Raw genomic sequence first — 20,889 nt, 5'->3', positions numbered from 1 at the left:
GCCAAAAATTGAAGGGAATAGTTCAGGGTAATTTTTAGCTTCAAAAACTTATTTTAAAATTGAAAGATAAGATATTCAAACACTTCTATACTTGAAATAATCATGGAAAATTTTATGCTCTCAGTTACCGATACATGCCCAGTAAATATGATGCAAATAAGCAGAAAATATTTTTAAAATCGCTTCATTTAACAGCTTAGATAAATGTCATACAGACGACTTAACGATATTTTAACATTAGATTTCTATTCAGCTTGAAAAATACTTCTTATAATGAGTTTTTAAAGGAAATCTATTTTTCTGAGGAAAATGCAAAAAATTGAAGGTAATAGTTCAGGGTAATTTTTAGCTTCTAAAACTTTTTATTTGAAAATTGAAAGATAAGATATTCAAACACTTCTAAACTTGAAATAATTATGGAAAATATATCGTTATGCTCTCAGTTACCGATACATACCCAGTAAATACAATACAACTGAGCAGAAAATATTTTGAAATTCGCTTCATTTAACAGCTTTAATGAATTTCATACGGAAGACTTAACGATGTTTTAAGATCAGATTTCCATTCAGCTTGAAAAATACTTCTTATAATGAGTTTTTAAAGGAAATGTATTTTCCTGAGAAAAATGCCAGTAATATAAGGTAATAGTTCAGGGTAATTTTTAGCTTCAAAAACTTTTTATTTTAGAATTGAAAGATAAAATATTGAAACACTTCTATGCTTGAAATAATCATGGAAAATATATCATTATGCTCTCAGTTACCGATACATGCCCATTAAATACGATGCAAATGAGCAGAAAATATTTTTAAATTCGCTTCGCTTAACAGCTTGAATAAATGTCATAAAGGCGACTTAACGATATTTTAACATCAGATTTGTATTCAACTTGAAAAATACTTTTTATAATGAGTTTTTAAACGAAATCTATTTTTCTGAGAAAAATGCCAAAAATGCAAGGTAATTGTTCAGAGTAATATTTATCTTAAAAAACTTTTTATTTTAGAATTGAAACATAAGATATTCAAACACTTCTATAATTGAAATAATCATGGAAATATATCATTATGCTCTCAGTTACCGATACATGCCCTGTCAATATGATGCAAATGAGCAGAAAATATTTTAAAAATCGCTTCATTTAACAGCTTAAATAAATGTCATAAAGACGACATAACGATATTTTAACATCAGATTTGTATTCAGCTTGAAAAATACTTCTTATAATGAGTTTTTAAAGGAAATTTATTTTTGTGAGAAAAATGCCAAAAATTGAAGGAAATAGTTCAGGGTAATTTTTAGCTTCAAAAACTTTTTATTTTAAAATTGAAAGATAATATATTCAAACACTTCTATATTTGAAATAATCATGGAAAATATATCATTATGCTCTCAGTTACCGATACATACCCGGTAAATACGATGCAAATGAGCATAAAATATTTTGAAATTCGCTTCATCTAACAGCTTAAATAGATTTCATACGGACGACTTAACGATGTTTTAACATCATATTTCTATTCAGCTTGAAAAATACTTCTTATGATAAGTTTTTAAAGGAAATCTATTTTTCTGAGACAAATGCCAAAAATTGAAGGTAATAGTTCAGGGTAATTTTTAGCTTCAAAAACTTTTTATTTTAAAATTGAAAGATAAGATATTCAAACACTTCTATAATTGAAATAATCATGGAAAATATATCATTATGCTCTCAGTTACCGAAACATGCCTAGTCAATATGATGCAAATGAGCAGAAAATATTTTAAAAATCGCTTCATTTAACAGCTTAAATAAATGTCATAAAGACGACTTAACGATATTTTAACATCAGATTTGTATTCAGCTTGAAAAATACTTCTTATAATGAGTTTTTAAAGGAAATCTATTTTTCTGAGAAAAATGCCAAAAATGAAGGTAATAGTTCAGGGTAATTTTTAGCTTGAAAAACTTTTTATTTTATAATTGAAAGATAAGATATTCAAAACCTTGTATAATTGAAGTAATCATGGAGAATATATCATTATGCTCATAGTTACTGATACATACCCAGTACATACGATGCAAATGAGCAGAAAATATTTTGAAATTCGCTTCATTTAATAGCTTAGATAAATTTCATACGGACGACTTAACGATGTTTTAACATCAGATTTGCATTCAGCTTGAAAAATACTTCTTATAATGAGTTTTTAAAGGAAATCTCTTTTTCTGAGAAAAATGCCAAAAATTCAAGGTAATAGTTCAGTTATTTTTAGCTTAAAAACTTTTTATTTTAGAATTGAAAGATGAGATATTCAAACACTTCTATAATTGAAATAATCATGGAAAATATATCATTATGCTCTCAGTTACCGATACATGCTGTCAATATGATGCAAATGAGCGGAAAATATTTTAAGAATTCGCTTCATTTAACAGCTTAAATAATTTTCATAAAGACGACATAACGATATTTTAACATCAGATTTGTATTCAGCTTGAAAAATACTTCTTATTATATTATTATGAGTTTTTAAAGGAAATCTATATTTCTTAGAAAAATGCCAAAAATTGAAGGTAATAGTTCAGGGTAATTTTTAGCTTCAAAAACTTTTTTTTTTAAAATTGAAAGATAAAATATTCAAACACTTCTATACTTGAAATAATCATGGAAAATATATCATTATGCTCTCAGTTACCGATACATACGAAGTATATACGATGCAAATGAGCAGAAAATATTTTGAAATTCGCTTCATTTAACAGCTTAGATAAATTTCATACGGACGACTTAACGATATTTTAACATCAGATTTGTATTCAGCTTGAAAAAATACTTCTTATAATGAGTTTTTAAAGTAAATCTATTTTTCTGAGAAAAATGCCAAAAATTCAAGTTAATAGTTCAGAGTAATTTTTAGCTTAAAAAACTTTTTATTTTAGAATTGAAAGATAAGATATTCAAACACTTCTATAATTGAAATAATCATGGAAAATATATCATAGTGCTCCCAGTTACCGATACATGCCCAGTCAATATGATGCAAATGAGCAGAAAATATTTTAAAAATCGCTTCATTTAATAGCTTAAATAAATGTCATAAAGACGACATAACGATATTTTAACATCAGATTTGTATTCAGCTTGAAAAATACTTCTTATAATGAGTTTGTAAAGGAAATCTATTTTTCTTAAAAAAATGCCAAAAATTGAAGGTAATAGTTCGGGTAATTTTTAGCTTCAAAAACTTTTTATTTTAAAATTGAAAGATAAGATATTCAAAAACTTCTATACTTGAAATAATCATGGAAAATATATCATTATGCTCTCATTTACCAATACATACCCAGTAAATACGATGCAAATGAGCAGAAAATATTTTGAAATTCGCTTCATTTAACAGCTTATGTAAATTTCATACGAACGACTTAACGATGTTTTAACATCAGATTTGCATTCAGCTTGAAAAATACTTCTTTTAATGAGTTTTTAAAGGAAATCTATTTTTCTGAGAAAAATGCCAAAAATAGAAGGTAATAGTTCAGGGTAATTTTTAGCTTAAAAAACTTTTTATTTTAACATTGAAAGATAAGATATTCAAACACCTCTATAATTGAAATAATCATGGAAAATATATCATTATGCTCTCAGTTACGGATACATGCCTAGTCAATATGATGGAAATGAGCAGAAAATATTTTAAAAATCGCTTCATTTAACAGCTTAAATAAATGTCATACAGACGACTTAACGATATTTTAACATCAGATTTGTATTCAGCTTGAAAAATAATTCTTATAATGAGTTTTTAAAAGGAAATCTATTTTTCTGAGAAAAATGCCAAAAATTGAAGGTAATAGTTCAGGGTAATTTTTAGCTTCAAAAACTTTTTATTTTAAAATTGAAAGATAAGATATTCAAACACTTCTACAATTGAAAGAATCATGGAAAATATATCATTATCCTCTCAGTTACGGATACATGCCCAGACAATATGATGTAAATGAGTAGAAAATATTTTAAAAATCGCTTCATTTAACAGCTTAAATAAATGTCATAAAGACGACTTAACGATATTTTAACATCAGATTTGTATTCAGCTTGAAAAATAATTCTTATAATGAGTTTTTAAAGGAAATCTATTTTTCTGAGAAAAATGCCAAAAATTGAAGGTAATAGTTCAGGGAAATTTTTAGCTTAAAAAACTTTTTATTTTAAAATTGAAAGATAAGATATTCAAAACCTTCTATACTTGAAATAATCATGGAAAATATATCATTATGCTCTCAGTTACCGATACATACCCAGTAAATACGATGGAAATGAGCAGAAAATATTTTGAAATTCGCTTCATTTAACAGCTTAAATGAATTTCATACCGACGACTTAACGATGTTTTAACATCAGATTTGTATTCAGCTTGAAAAATACTTCTTATAATGAGTTTTTAAAGGAAATCTATTTTCCTGAGAAAAATGCCAAAAATTGAAGGTAATAGTTCAGGGTAATTTTTAGCTTCAAATACTTTTTATTTTAGAATTGAAAGATAAAATATTCAAATACTTCTATACTTGAAATAATCATGGAAAATATATTATTGTGCTCTCAGTTACCGATACATGCCCAGTAAATACGATGCAAATAAACAGAAAATATTTTAAAATTCGCTTCATTTAACAGCTTGAATAAATGTCATAAAGACGACTTAACGATATTTTAACATCAGATTTGTATTCAGCTTGAAAAATACTTTTTATAATGAGTTTTTAAACGGAATCTATTTTTCTGAGAAAAATGCCAAAAATTGAAGGTAATAGTTCAGGGTAATTTTTAGCTTCAAAAACTTTTTATTTTAAAATTGAAAGATAAGATATTCAAACACTTCTATACTTGAAATAATCATGGAAAATATATCATTATGCTCTCATTTACCGATACATACCCAGTAAATACGATGGAAATGAGCAGAAAATATTTTGAAATTCGCTTCATTTAACAGCTTAAGTAAATTTCATACGGACGACTTAACGATGTTTTAACATCAGATTTGCATTCAGCTTGAAAAATACTTCTTATAATGAGTTTTTAAAGGAAATCTATTTTTCTGAGAAAAATGCCAAAAATTGAATGTTCAGTGTAATTTTTAGCTTCAAAAACTTTTTATTTTAAAATTGAAAGATAAGTTATTCAAACACTTCCATAATTGAAATAATCATGGAAAATATATCATTATGCTCTTTGTTACGGATACATGACTAGTCGATATGATGGAAATGAGCAGAAAATATTTTAAAATCGCTTCATTTAACAGCTTAAATAAATGTCATAAAGACGACTTAACGATATTTTAACATCAGATTTGTATTCAGCTTGAAAAATACTTCTTATAATGAGTTTTTAAAGGAAATCTATTTTTCTGAGAAAAATGCCAAAAATTGAAGGTAATAGTTCAGGGAAATTTTTAGCTTCAAAAACTTTTTATTTTAAAATTGAAAGATAAGATATTCAAACACTTCTACAATTGAAATAATCATGGAAAATATATCATTATCCTCTCAGTTACGGATACATGCCCAGTCAATATGATGCAAATGAGCAGAAAATATTTTAAAAATCGCTTCATTTAACAGCTTAGATAAATGTCATAAAGACGACTTAACGATATTTTAACATCAGATTTGTATTCAGCTTGAAAAATACTTCTTGTAATGAGTTTTTAAAGGAAATCTATTTTTCTGAGAAAAATGCCAAAAATTGAAGGTAATAGTTCAGAGTAATTTTAGCTTAAAAAACTTTTTATTTTAGAATTGAAACATAAGATATTCAAACACTTTTATACTTGAAATAATCATGGAAAATAAATCATTATGCTCTCAGTTACCGATACATGACCAGTAAATACGATGCAAATAAGCAGAAAATATTTTAAAATTCGCTTCATTTAACAGCTTGAATAAATGTCATAAAGACAAATTAACGATATTATAACATCAGATTTGCATTCAGCTTGAAAAATACTTCTTATAATGAGTTTTTAAAGGAAATCTATTTTTCTGAGAAAAATGCCAAAAATTGAAGGTAATAGTTCAGAGTAATTTTTAGCTTCAAAAACTTTTTATTTTAGAATTGAAAGATAAGATATTCAAACACTTACTTGAAATAATCATGGAAAATATATCATTATGCTCTCAGTTACTGATACATACCCAGTAAATACGATGCAAATGAGCAGAAAATATTTTAAAATTCGCTTCATTTAACAGCTTAAATAAATTTCATACAGACGACTTAACGATGTTTTAACATCAGATTTGCATTCAGCTTGAAAAATACTTCTTATAATGAGTTTTTAAAGGAAATCTATTTTTCTGAGAAAAATGCCAAAAATTGAAGGTAATAGTTCAGGGTAATTTTTAGCTTCAAAAACTTTTTTTTTTAAATTGAAAGATAAGATATTCAAACACTTCTATACTTGAAATAATCATGGAAAATATATCATTATGCTCTCAGTTACCGATACATACCCAGTAAATACGATGCAAATGAGCAGAAAATATTTTAAAATTCGCTTCATTTAACAGCTTAATAAATTTGATACGGACGACTTAACGATATTTTAACATCAGATTTGTATTCAGCTTGAAAAATACTTCTTATAATGAGTTTTTAAAGGAAATCTATTTTTCTGAGAAAAATGCCAAAAATTGAAGGTAATAGTTCAGGGTAATTTTTAGCTTAAAAACTTTTTATTTTAGAATTGAAAGATAAGATATTCAAACACTTCTATACTTGAAATAATCATGGAAAATATATCATTATGCTCTCAGTTACCGATACATACCAAGTAAATACGATGCAAATGAGCAGAAAATATTTTAAAATTCGCTTCATTTAACAGCTTAAATAAATGTCATAAAGACGACTTAACGATATTTTAACATCAGATTTGTATTCAGCTTGAAAAATACTTCTTATAATGAGTTTTTAAAGGAAATCTATTTTTCTGAGAAAAATGCCAAAAATTGAAGGTAATAGTTCAGGGTAATTTTTAGCTTAAAAAACTTTTTATTTTAGAATTGAAAGATAAGATATTCAAACACTTCTATACTTGAAATAATCATGGAAAATATATCATTATGCTCTCAGTTACCGATACATACACAGTAAATACGATGCAAATGAGCAGAAAATATTTTAAAATTCGCTTCATTTAACAGCTTAAATAAATGTCATAAAGACGACTTAACGATATTTTAACATCAGATTTGTATTCAGCTTGAAAAATACTTCTTATAATGAGTTTTTAAAGGAAATCTATTTTTCTGAGAAAAATGCCAAAAATTGAAGGTAATAGTTCAGGGTAATTTTTAGCTTAAAAAACTTTTTATTTTAAAATTGAAAGATAAGATATTCAAACACTTCTATACTTGAAATAATCATGGAAAATATATCATTATGCTCTCAGTTACCGATACATACCCAGTAAATATGATGCAAATGAGCAGAAAATATTTTAAATTCGCTTCATTTAACAGCTTAAATGAATGTCATAAAGACGACTTAACGATATTTTAACATCAGATTTGTATTCAGCTTGAAAAATACTTCTTATAATGAGTTTTTAAAGGAAATCTATTTTTCTGAGAAAAATGCCAAAAATTGAAGGTAATAGTTCAGGGTAATTTTTAGCTTAAAAAACTTTTTATTTTAAAATTGAAAGATAAGATATTCAAACACTTCAATACTTGAAATTATCATGGAAAATATATCATTATGCTCTCAGTTACCGATACATACCCAGTAAATACGATGCAAATGAGCAGAAAATATTTTAAATATCGCTTCATTTAACTGCTTAAATAAATGTAATAAAGACGACTTAACGATATTTTAACATCAGATTTGTATTCAGCTTGACAAATACTTCTTACAATGAGGTTTTAAAGGAAGTCTATTTTTCTGATGAAAATGCCAAAAATTGAAGGTAATAGTTCAGGGTAATTTTTAGCTTCAAAAACTTTTTATTATAGAATTGAAAGATAAGATACTCAAACACTTTTATACTTGAAATAATCATGGAAAATATATCATTATGCTCTCATTTACCGATACATACACAGTAAATACGATGAAAATGAGCAGAAAATATTTTAAAATTCGCTTCATTTAACAGCTTAAATAAATGTCATAAAGACGACTTAACGATATTTTAACATCAGATTTGTATTCTACTTGAAAAATACTTCTTATAATGAGTTTATAAAGGAAATCTATTTTTCTGAGAAAAATACTAAAAATTGAAGGTAATAGTTCAGGGAAATTTTTTGCTTAAAAAACTTTTTATTTTAAAATTGAAAGATAAGATATTGAAACACTTCTATACTTGAAATAATCATGGAAAATATATCATTATGCTCTCAGTTATCGATACATACCCAGTAAATACGATGGAAATGAGCAGAAAATTTTTTAATATTCGCTTCATTTAACAGTTTAAATAAATTTCATACAGACGACTTAACGATATTTTAACTTCATATTTGTATTCAGCTTAAAAATACTTCTTATAATGAGTTTTTAAAGGAAATCTATTTTTCTGAGAAAAATGCCAAAAATTAAAGGTAATAGTTCAGGGTAATTTTTAGCTTAAAAAACGTTTTAGTTTAGAATTGAAAAATAAGATATTCAAAAACTACTATACTTGAAATAATCATGGAAAATATATCATTATGCTCTCAGTTACCGATACATACCCAGTGAATACGATGCAAATGAGCAGAAAATATTTTAAAATTCGCTTCATTTAACAGCTTAAATAAATGTCATAAAGACGACTTAACGATATTTTAACATCAGTTTTGTATTCAGCTTGAAAAATACTTCTTATAATGAGGTTTTAAAGGAAATCTATTTCTTGAGAAAAATGCCAAAAATTGAAGGTAAAACAGGGTAATTTTTAGCTTAAAAATGTTTTTATTTTTGAATTGAAAGATAATATATTCAAACACTTCTATACTTGAAATAATCATGGAAAATATATCATTATGCTCTCATTTACCGATACATACACAGTGAATACGATGCAAATGAGCAGAAAATATTTAAAAATTCGCTGCCTCTAACAGTTTAAATAAATATCATAAAGACGACTTAACGATGTTTTAACATCAGATTTGTATTCAGCTTGAAAAATACTTCTTGTAATGAGTTTATAAAGGAAATCTATTTTTCTTAGAAAAATGCCAGAAATTGAAGGTAATAGTTCAGGGTAATTTTTAGTTTAAAAAACTTTTTATTTTAAAATTGAAAGATAAGATATTCAAACACTTCTATACATGAAATAATCATGGAAAATATATCATTATGCTCTCAGTTACCAATACATATCCAGTAAATACGATGTAAATGATCCGAAAATATTTTGAAATTAGCTTCATTTAACAGCTTAAATAAATGTCATAAAGACGACTTAACGATATTGTAACATCAGATTTGTATTCAGGTTGAAAAATACTTGTTATAATGAGTTTTTAAAGGAAATCTATTTTTCTGAGAAAAATGCCAAAAATTGAAGGTAATAGTTCAGGGTAATTTTTAGCTTCAAAAACTTTTTATTTTAGAATTGAAAGATAAGATATTCAAACACCTATATACTTGAAATAATCATAGAAAATATATCATTATGCTGTCAGTTATCGATACATACCCAGTAAATACGATGCAAATGAACAGAAAATGTTAAAAAATTCGCTTCATTTAACAGCTTTAATAAATGTCATAAAGACGACTTAAGGATATTTTAACATCAGATATGTATTCCGCTTGAAAAATACTTCTTATAATGAGTTTTTAAAGGAAATCTATTTTTCTGAGATAAATGCCAAAAATTGAAGGTAATAGTTCAGGGTAATTTCTAGCTTAAAAAATTTTTATTTTAGAATTGAAAAATATGATATTCAAACACTTCTATACTTGAAATAATCATGGAAAATATATCATTATGCTCTCAGTTACCGATACATACCCAGTAAATACAATGCAAATGAGCAGAAAATAATTTAAAATTCGCTTTATTTAACAGCTTAAATAAATGTCATTAAGATCATTTAACGATATTTTAACATCATATTTGTATTCATGTTGAAAAATACTTCTTATAATGAGTTTTTAAAGGAAATCTATTTTTCTGAGAAAAATGCCAAAAATTGAAGGTAATAGCTCAGGGTAATTTTTATCTTAAAAAACTTTTTATTGTAAAATTGAAAGAAAACATATGCAAACATTTATATACTTGAAAAAAATCATGGAAAATATATCATTATGTTCTCAGTTACCGATACATACCCAGTAACTACAATGCATATGAGCCGAAAATAATTTAAGATTCGCTTCATTTAACAGCTTAAATATCATAAAGACGACTTAACGATGTTTTAACATCAGATTTGTATTCAGCTTGTGAAATACTTCTTATAATGAGTTTTTAAAGGAAATCTATTTTTCTGAGAAAAATGCCAAAAATTGAAGGTAATAGTTCAGGGTAATTTTTAGCTTACAAAACTTTTTATTGTAAAATTGAAAGGTAAGATATTCAAACACTTCTATACTTAAAATAATCATGTAAAATATATCATTATGCTCCCAGTTACCGATACATACCCAGTAAACACGATGCAAATGAGCAGAAAATATTTTAAAATTCGCTTCATTTAACAGCATAAATAAATGTCATAAAGACGACTTAAGGATATTTTAACATCAGATTTGTATTCAGCTTGAAAAATACTTCTTATAATGAGTTTTTAAAGGAAATCTATTTTTCTGAGAAAAATGCCAAAAATTGAATGTAATAATAGTTCAGGGTAATTTTTAGCTTAAAAAACGTTATAGTTTTGATCAAATATCTTTAAATCTTTAAGCGTTTATATTAATTTAAGTTTGGCCTAACTCTTCAATAGTTTATGATTACACTGTATATACATCCACTGTATGTACATTTTTGATCAAGCCAGGGGCGCAATTTCAGTGCTTCCCATAGGCGTTATTTTCCATAGATACGCCCCTTGTGCACACCTCTGGACACAACTTACAAACTAACCCCCTAAAGATCGCCAGAATTGACACGACTTGCATCTTCCCAAAGGATCTTCTTATACTCTTTTAATGATTCTGTAAGATATTTAATAGATTGTTTGAAATATTGTATTATTAAGTAATGGCACCCCAAGAACATATACCCAACCTCTGCTGGTAGTAATGCCACACACAAGAATGGGCTGTGCCGGACAGTCTTGGCGACTCTAAACGTATATAGACAGACAGGTAAAGATGGAGATGCGCTGAAAATTTGAGATGCCTCAATGTCTACGTAGAGAAACGTGGTGAATAAATATTTGTAGAGACCTAACTGCATATATCATGGCGCAAAATGAGAGAAGTCAGCGTAACATGATCATAAGATCGTTGGTCTGTGGGGCTCAGATTACATATATGATTGAATTATACTCTGTTGATTATCAAAATTCATTCGGTGGTGTTTTGACAGGAGTTAAAGTTGTACCCACAGTCAGTCCCTCGCTGCTCGCTTTACATACGACGAATATGTTTTCAATTTCGCCTCCCCGCTGCTCGTACGTGCAGCGCATCTTAACACCGAATGGCCCAGCTGTTGGGTTAATTTTAAAGACCTCATCATGGCTAAGTAGCCTTGGGAGGAATTTACAGCCGTATCATAGAATACAAGAGATGGAACAGCTAAACTTAACCCTGCGAGATCCCTGTCCGTATCTCCATGGCAACAGACCCTGATGCTCTGCAAGTGCTGCTTGATGCCAGTGGCTATTTTCTGATCATTTTCTGTTGCCCGACGTTCTTCTTGGGTGCTGTGTAATACCATTTTCCCATGATAATGTAATTACTATTATTTAAGGATGTTTGTTGTTGTTGTATATACTGAATGGAAACGTACGTGAAATGAGCAACTTATGCCTATCTGGAACTACGTAGCCGGAGCAGGTGAAGTGAAAGGATCATAACGACAGTTGGGAAAATGTGTCACATGCAGATGAAACCTGTGAGGTGTTGTCTCCTTATTTCTCACTCGAGTAAAAAGATAAGGGAAGTATGATTGTAAAGATAACCTGCAAATACGTAGTAGGGTGAAATAAAACAAAAATGTCTCGTGCAGACGATAAGATTATTTAAAAGTACAAAAATTGTGGATGATATAGTTGGCTCCGTGTAAGAATCGTAATTACGGTTGAGCGATCCGTGTACGTCACCTCCAGATGAAACGGCCAGATGTTTACAAAGGAGGGACGGACCTTGCACAAGACCAGCCACGACCAGGCTATTTCCTGGGATTAGAAACCGGAGGCCACGATGAAATACCTCGCGTGAAATATGTACAGGTTAACTTTACAGGGTTGGGTGTATGATAATCCCTTGAGCGCTGGATGGTATGAGGCGAAGCTTTCGTACCTAGGAAGGGTCGTAATGCTGTAGTGCATGAGGATCGTCCCGTCACGATTAAGAGGTGAAAAGTGGAGGCAATCGTTATATTATAAACTGTCGCTGAAATTTGACGACTGGGTATGGATTAATTCATGTGACATACAAGGCGATAGATATCTTTTATTTCCGCATTTAATCAGGTGGCGCTCAACCTGTTGTACAGCAAGAATTTCTTAATTCAGCTCGGATGTATTTCCAAAACTAGAATGAACTTTACAGATTTTATCAGAGGGATTTACTATTTACTCAAAAGTCATACATTCAGAACAGGATTTGTTTGAGGAACATAGAGATCGCGTGGCTATGTTTATGATATCAGGAATAGTATGAATTTGGATTATATATGTTACATGTAAATGAGACATTGTCCCTGTCGTGTAAAAAAGAAAAAAAATAAGTATCGGCTCCACACGACTGTTGTCAGTAAAACCAAAATCCCAAACACTCGACATTCCACAAACATCACACACGGAACATGGCTCAGTGTGTTGTGAATTGTCAAGTGCGCGTGTGGTGGTTTGTGGACTGTCTGGTGCTTGTGTCATATGGTTGGGATTTTGGTTTTGTTAACGACAGTCGTGTACTGCCGATGTTACCTGGAAGACTGACAAACCGTTTACGGCAGCGAGCGTCACGCATCACAACTCCCTCCCCTCTCCCACACACACACACACACACACACCTCCACAAACCACAAACCCTCCACACACCACAAACACCTCCACGCGCCACAAACACCCTCTACACGCCACAAACACCCTCCACACGTCACAAACACCCTCCACACGTCACAAACACCCTCCACACTGTCACACCCTCTACACGCCACAAACACCCTCCACACACCCAGTAAGAGGTGTACATATCGTGTGTTGTGAAAGCGACAAGGGGCATTTTTGCAAGTCGTGGGGTCTTGACGTCACAGATGCGACAGCCAATCAAGGCGGGCTTTTGCGAGTCTCCCTCCCCACGATATTGACGTCACAAACATGACAGCTAATCAGAAGGGCTTTTACAAGTCCCCCCCTTCTTTTCTGATGTCGACGTCACAACCGTGACAGCAAATCAGGGGTCAGGGTGACTGTTACGTCATCATGATTTAGAATTGTTTGGCCTAGTTACTTCATTGGAGACCCATTAGCAAAGTCACTGATCTACTTTTGCATTTTAACAACTTTACGCAATTGATTATCATTTTCTTTCTCAGCTTAACTTTTTTGAACTTGATTTTCGTCATCGTTACAACTATACCCATATTTTTTCGCAGATCCCTTGTTAACTATCGGTTCCTTGTTATTACTTTACCACGATATGACAGTAACTCCTCTATGCTTTATTACTTTTTGATAGCCATTTGAGCAACATTCATCCCTTTCTCAAAGTTTAAGTAAATCATGAACCTTGATTCTATAATGAAATAAATCTTCAGCTTTAGTAAGCTGTTCCCATCTATAGTGATGGGTGGGGTGGAGCCTTCTGCTGTGCTATCCTGTCTCCATCTATAGTGATGGTTGGGGTGGAGCCTTCTGCTGTACTATCCTGTCTCCATCTATTTTGGTGGGTGGAGAGGAGGCTTTTGCTGTACTACACTTTTTCCTTTTATGTAGAATAGGCATGTAATAGTATCATTGTCCTCCAACACATAACCTTGTCATAGACCATCAGGTCTTCTGTTATCTGGTCTTTCCATGTACTCTTCTGCAGCAGATAATCTTATCATAGACTTCTAGGTCTTCTGTTAATTGATCTTCCCATGTACTGCCATGTACATACTCTCATGTACTTCCATCATTTAAATGACTCATATTCATATGTCTTACCTTCTGCCCCTTTATTACAGATGGAGGACAGAAACTATTCCCGCGACAGAGCAATCAACGACGCCCTTCAGATTGCCAACATAGCGGATCTGGTGAGTTCGTTTATGCAGAGGCATTGTTATATTAGCCTATCTGGATGTTAGAGTTGTTATAACTAAGTGCAGAGACATGTTATATTAGCATATCTGGGTGTTGAATATGATGTAAATTAGTGCTGTTGACGTAGGATGATAGTAAGGCTCGGTTAACTGGGGTCTCCGGGATGTTAATACTCTCCACGGTAATTTGTTGGCGTATTTTAGTGCCTGAGGTTGTTGTTGTGGTAATCCTGCCAGCGGGATGATGTACACGAGATATAAAGTTTGTGAAGGACAAACGTTTGCGTAACCCAGTAAGGACGACATTGCCATCGTTGGGTGTGACGGCCTGGCCTTTGACCTAACCCTCGAGAGGGTCAGGTCATCATACCGCAAGGGTTGTAGTACCATTGTTGTCCCGTGACAGCAACATGCCGTTGGTATTGGAGTACGTGAGGAGAAACACCGTAAAATGATGAAGAGGAAACGCAACGTTTTCTAAAGTTTCTGGATTCAAAGTGGATTATAGGGAGACGACTGTTAAGAGATAGCCCTCTGGGAGAAGTTAATTGCTGTGAATATGATCGTAAGCAAATACAGATGTAAGTAGATATTGTCAGATATCACTGAATAGAACTTGGCAAATTATAAGAAAAACGTTAAAAGATGTCAGTAACTGATGATTGATATTAGTCACCTACATGGAAACAGTTCGACCCCTTGAGCCCAGCGCCACAACCACTGGATATATGATGGTATGACCTTTGACCTGAGCCTTCATAAGGGTCATCATACCCGGGGCTGTCGTGCTCAAGGGTTATTTTCAGCTCTAAAAATGTTAGGTGGACACTTCGTTTGACTCCAAATCGTTGCATTTACTTTCAGCCTTTTTACTTTTGTTATGTTTTGTTTATTGTCCTCGTCATGTATAAGCAACTGTCTTTATGACTCGATATCTTTAATTGGTACTTTGTTTCTTCTGAGTCATCCGTATATATTCTTTTTAATCTAGGCTGTTTATTGATTAACAAGCTAAGACATTGTGCCCGCTGAGGTAATGGTAGAGCATTCAGTTTGTTGCATGTGTCACCTGCTAGGGACTTATCCTTTCCATTTAATACTAAACTCGGAACAGTGTTGACCAGAACATTCGAAAAGAGGCAGTAAATTGCATCATATTTGGTGTTGACCAGTAGTAGAGCATTGGAAAAAAAAAATCACTGCTATGTTATGAAGTAAAAAATGATGGTCAGAACTTGGCAGTACAAAGTACAGATTTGCCATCGAAACTGGAACTTTGTTTAGCTGGGTTTCTGTCAGTACAAATACAAGGTTTGTAGCAGACACTATAAGAGTTGTATTAATCACGTTTCCTGACAGTATTGTTGCTTTATTGTGCCAGTCAGGTTCATCACAATGAAAGATTTACCTAAATTAGCTATTTTCTTTTTTTCTAGCAAAGTAAAATTCTGAATGGAGAGGATACATTTCATCTTATACCTTTTAAAAATTCTTACCTCGGCCGTAATATTGTGATTCATGGATGTCATGGCGTTAGCTTTACCGTAGGAGACGTAGTGGAAGGTTAATACATATCTGCTCGGGAGTGATCGTCCATGCAGGGTCTCACTTGAGAAGAGTTTCATCGTAAACAGCTGCTTATATATACCATTCATGGGTTGGAATGTTGTTTACACTTCACACTAAAGGTTTAACCAATTAACGATCTTACAGCATAACATAATTTGTTATATGTAATATTATCAGTATGGAGTAACTTCAGATGCCAAGTAGCATTTTTGTGGTTTAGTCACTAACCACACATAATAGAGGCAAACCAGTTCTCTTGTGCACCCGAGTTTATAATTCCCCAATTTTCTCGTGGTGAGGCTGCCAGTTGGCTCCTGCCAGTTATTTAAGGGCGTAAAGATCCTCATTAACATGTAGGGTTGCAGGACCCTAATATCACTTTTTTTTTTTTTATCTAACGTAATTCCCTGATGATTTTCATAATGAACCAGCTGTATTATGTACACAGGATGGATCATGTATTAGTTGGCAGTGACATGTCTTAAGAGTAAGTTAATTCATTTACTTAGATTTCATAAAGAAATACTGTTAGTTGTTTGTATCTGCGGTCTGAGAGTGCGTTTATAACGCCTTGCCTTCCCCTTGACACCCAGTAATTGATTCCTTTGTCTTCCCCTCACGTTACGTATAATAGATCTCTCCTGCTCTTCCCCTTTAGCAAATATTTAATGCTTTCTCTCCCATCTTCTCTTGATTATATCACTTCACATATCACCCGTATCCCCTAACCCCACCCCACCACTCTCGGTTCTATCTTGTGTTATTTCCTGTTCCTTTCCACTTAATACACCTCTGATAACATTCCTTTTGTCTTACCATCTATAAATCCCGTTCGTACCCACTCGTATCATTACTAAGCCGCCATAAACATATACCATGCCCTGTCGTATACGTTTCCCAGCTTTCTCCTTTCACGATTCTTTTTGTAGTGACAGATATTTCCCGAACCCCATTCGTGACCCCCAGCCTCCATCACAACACTAATTCCTCTTGTGGTTAAAGTACTTCAAGACAATCAACACGAGGATCACCATCACGTACCTGGAGACCTGGTCTGGTAGGAACTTAATCGACCTGGGCAGAAACCAGCCTATCTCGACAGCACTCATCAACTTCTACGGCTACGTGGGGGACAACCTTGACAAGTTCCACAAGGACACATCACATCTGATCACGTGAGTAGCTCGAGTAAAGATGTGCGAGAGAGAATGATGATGATGATAATAATGATGGAAGAGAATGACTAAAAGTGGAGACATAACAGGGTACATGTTCAAGAATGTGAATGGACAGTGATGTGGGAGATAGGTGCATGGATGATGAGGGAAACTATCATTAAATGTTTGATCAGAATGGCACTGGAATGAAAAGATAGCGTGTATTAGTATTTGTGGACTATGGAGGGCGTGGTAAATACTTTGGGAATATATATATATATATATATATATATATATATATATATATATATATATATATATATATATATATATATATATATATATATATATATTGTTTCCCTTTTTAGAAATTGAAATACAAGGAGGGGAGGGTTTCCAGCCTCCTGCTCCCGCCCCCTTTAGTCGCCTCCTACGACACGCGGGGAATATCTGGGAAGTATCATTTTTCCTCTATCCCCGAGTTGATTAGCCATTCTTTGTTTGTTTCCTGGCGCTGCCTCCTTGACGCGGGAAACAAGGACAATCGCATGTTTACCAAATGGTGTCCAAGCTTCGTCTCTTCGATGTATATCAACTAACTTATATTTCTCTCGTGTCTCCCCTAATAATGTGATTATTACACGAAAGTGCACATGGGAACTTATCGTGTTTCATTTTCCCCGTGGACTCGTAGGAATATAATGAGATGTTTGAGGACAATATGTGGTGTGAGGTGGTTTGATCGAGTAAGTTATGAAAGGGTAAGAGAGATGTGTGGTAATAAAAAGAGTGTGGTTCAGAGAGCAGAAGAGGGTGTTTTGAAATGGTTTGGTTACATGGAGAGAATGATTGAGGAAAGATTGACTAAGAGGATATATGTGTCACAGGTGGAGGGAACGAGAAGTGGGAGACCAAATTGGAGGTGGAAAGATGGAGTGAAAAAGATTTTGAGTGATCAGGGCCTGAACATGCAGGAGGGTGAAAGACGTGCAAGGAATAGAGTGAATTGGAACAATGTGGTATACCAGGGTCGACGTGCTGTCAATGGATTGAACCAGGGCGTGTGAAGCATCTGGGGTAAACCATGGAACGTTCTGTGGGGCCTGGATGTGGAAAGGGAGCAGTGCATTATACATGACAGCTAGAGACTGAACGAATGGGGCCTTTGTTGTCTTTTCCTAGCGCTACCTCACGCACATGCGGGGGGAGCGGGTTGTTATTTCACGTGTGGCGGGGTGGCGATGGGAATGAATAAAAGCAGACAATATGAATTATGTACATGTGTATATATGTATATGTCTGTGTGTGTATATGTATGTATACGTTGAGATGTATAGGTATGTATATTTGCGTGTGTGGACGTGTATGTATATACATGTGTATGGGGGTGGGTTAGGCCTTTTCTTTCATTTGTTTCCTTGCGCTACCTCGCAAATGCGGGAGACCGACAAAGCAAAATAATAAAAAAATATATATGTATATATAAAAAGAGCGTGGTTGAGAGAGCAGAAGAGGGTGTTTTGAAGTGGTTTGGGCACATGGAGAGAATGAGTGAGGAAAGATTGACCAAGAGGATATATGTGTCGGAGGTGGAGGGAACGAGGAGAAGAGGGAGACCAAATTGGAGGTGGAAAGATGGAGTGAAAAAGATTTTGTGTGATCGGGGCCTGAACATGCAGGAGGGTGAAAGGAGGGCAAGGAATAGAGTGAATTGGAGCGATGTGGTATACCGGGGTTGACGTGCTGTCAGTGGATTGAATCAAGGCATGTGAAGCGTCTGGGGTAAACCATGGAAAGCTGTGTAGGTATGTATATATGCGTGTGTGGACGTATGTATATACATGTGTATGGGGGGGGGGGTGGGCCACTTCTTTCGTCTGTTTCCTTGCGCTACCTCGCAAACACGGGAGACAGCGACAAAGTATAATAGAAATATAAAAATATATACATATATCTTTTCTTTCAAACTATTCGCCATTTCCCGTGTTAGCAAGGTAGCGTTAAGAACAGAGGACTGGGCCTCTGAGGGAATATCCTCACCTGGCCCCCTTCTCTGTTCCTTCTTTTGGAAAATTAAAAAAAACGAGAGGGGAGGATTTCCAGCCCCCCGCTCACTCCCCTTTTAGTTGCCTTCTACAACACGCTGGGAATACGTGGGAAGTATTCTTTCTCCCCTATCCCCAGGGATGTATTGTTTAATTTGTTTATGGATGGGGTTGTTAGGGAGGTGAATGCAAGAGTTTTGGAAAGAGGGGCAAGTATGAAGTCTGTTGTGGATGAGAGAGCTTGGGAAGCGAGTCAGTTGTTGTTCGCTGATGATACAGCGCTGGTGGCTGATTCATGTGAGAAACTGCAGAAGCTGGTGACTGAGTTTGGTAAAGTGTGTGAAAGAAGAAAGTTAAGAGTAAATGTGAATAAGAGCAAGGTTATTAGGTACAGTAGGGTTGAGGTCAAGTCAATTGGGAGGTAAGTTTGAATGGAGAAAAACTGGAGGAAGTAAAGTGTTTCAGATATCTGGGAGTGGATCTGGCAGCGGATGGAACCATGGAAGCAGAAGTGGATCATAGGGTGGGGGAGGGGGCGAAAATCCTAGGAGCCTTGAAAAATGTGTGGAAGTCGAGAACATTATCTCGGAAAGCAAAAATGGGTATGTTTGAAGGAATAGTGGTTCCAACAATGTTATATGTTTGTGAGGCGTAGGCTATGGATAGAGTTGTGCGCAGGAGGGTGGATGTGCTGGAAATGAGATGTTTGAGGACAATGTGTGGTGTGAGGTGGTTTGATCGAGTAAGTAACTTAAAGGTAAGAGAGATGTGTGGAAATAAAAAGAGCGTGGTTGAGAGAGCAGAAGAGGGTGTTTTGAAATGGTTTGGGCACATGGAGAGAATGATTGAGGAAAGATTGACCAAGAGGATATATGTGTCGGAGGTGGAGGGAACGAGGAGAAGTGGGAGACCAAATTGGAGGTGGAAAGATGGAGTGAAAAAGATTTTGTGTGATCAGGGCCTGAACATGCAGGAGGGTGAAAGGTGGGCAAGGAATAGAGTGAATTGGATCGATGTGGTATACCGGGGTTGACGTGCTGTCAGTGGATTGAATCAGGGCATGTGAAGCGTCTGGGGTAAACCATGGAAAGCTGTGTAGGTATGTATATTTGCGTGTGTGGACGTGTATGTATATATATGTGTATGGGTGTGGGTTGGGCCATTTCTTTCGTCTGTTTCCTTGCGCTACCTCGCAAACGCGGGAGACAGCGACAAAGCAAAAATATACATATATATATATATATATATATATATATATATATATATATATATATATATATATATATATATATATATATATATATGTATTTATATATATATATATATATATATATATATATATATATATATATATATATATATATGTGTATATATATATATATATATATATATTATCCCTGGGGATAGGGGAGAAAGAATACTTCCCACGTATTCCCTGCGTGTCGTAGAAGGGGACTAAAAGGGGAGGGAGCGGGGGGCTGGAAATCCTCCCCTCTCAATTTTTTTAATTTTCCAAAAGAAGGAACAGAGAAGGGGGCCAGGTGAGGATATTCCCTCAGTGGCCCAGTTCTCTGTTCTTAACGCTACCTCGCTAATGCGGGAAATGGCGAATAGTTTGAAAAAAAAAAAAAAAAAATATATATATATATATATATATATATATATATATATATATATATATATATATATATATATATATATTT

General features: G+C 33.2%; 1 protein-coding gene across 15 annotated transcripts in view; it reads left to right on the top strand.

Annotated features, from left to right (window-relative positions):
• The window catches only part of mmd (disintegrin and metalloproteinase domain-containing protein mind-meld), a 378,549-nt gene that overhangs the window by 126,856 nt on the left and 230,804 nt on the right, over window positions 1-20,889 (top strand). For all 15 annotated transcript variants that reach the window (XM_071659048.1, XM_071659111.1, XM_071659065.1 and 12 more), the window contains exons 8-9: window positions 14,338-14,409; window positions 16,987-17,159. In XM_071659048.1, coding sequence (XP_071515149.1) covers window positions 14,338-14,409; window positions 16,987-17,159 — 245 coding nt within the window. The remainder of the gene's footprint in view (window positions 1-14,337; window positions 14,410-16,986; window positions 17,160-20,889) is intronic.

Source organism: Panulirus ornatus, chromosome 5, assembly GCF_036320965.1.
Source record: "Panulirus ornatus isolate Po-2019 chromosome 5, ASM3632096v1, whole genome shotgun sequence".
NCBI classification, from domain to species: Eukaryota; Metazoa; Arthropoda; class Malacostraca; order Decapoda; family Palinuridae; genus Panulirus; species Panulirus ornatus.
The sequence above is the reverse complement of the archived record's forward strand: the minus strand, read 5'-3'. Positions and strand labels throughout refer to the sequence as shown.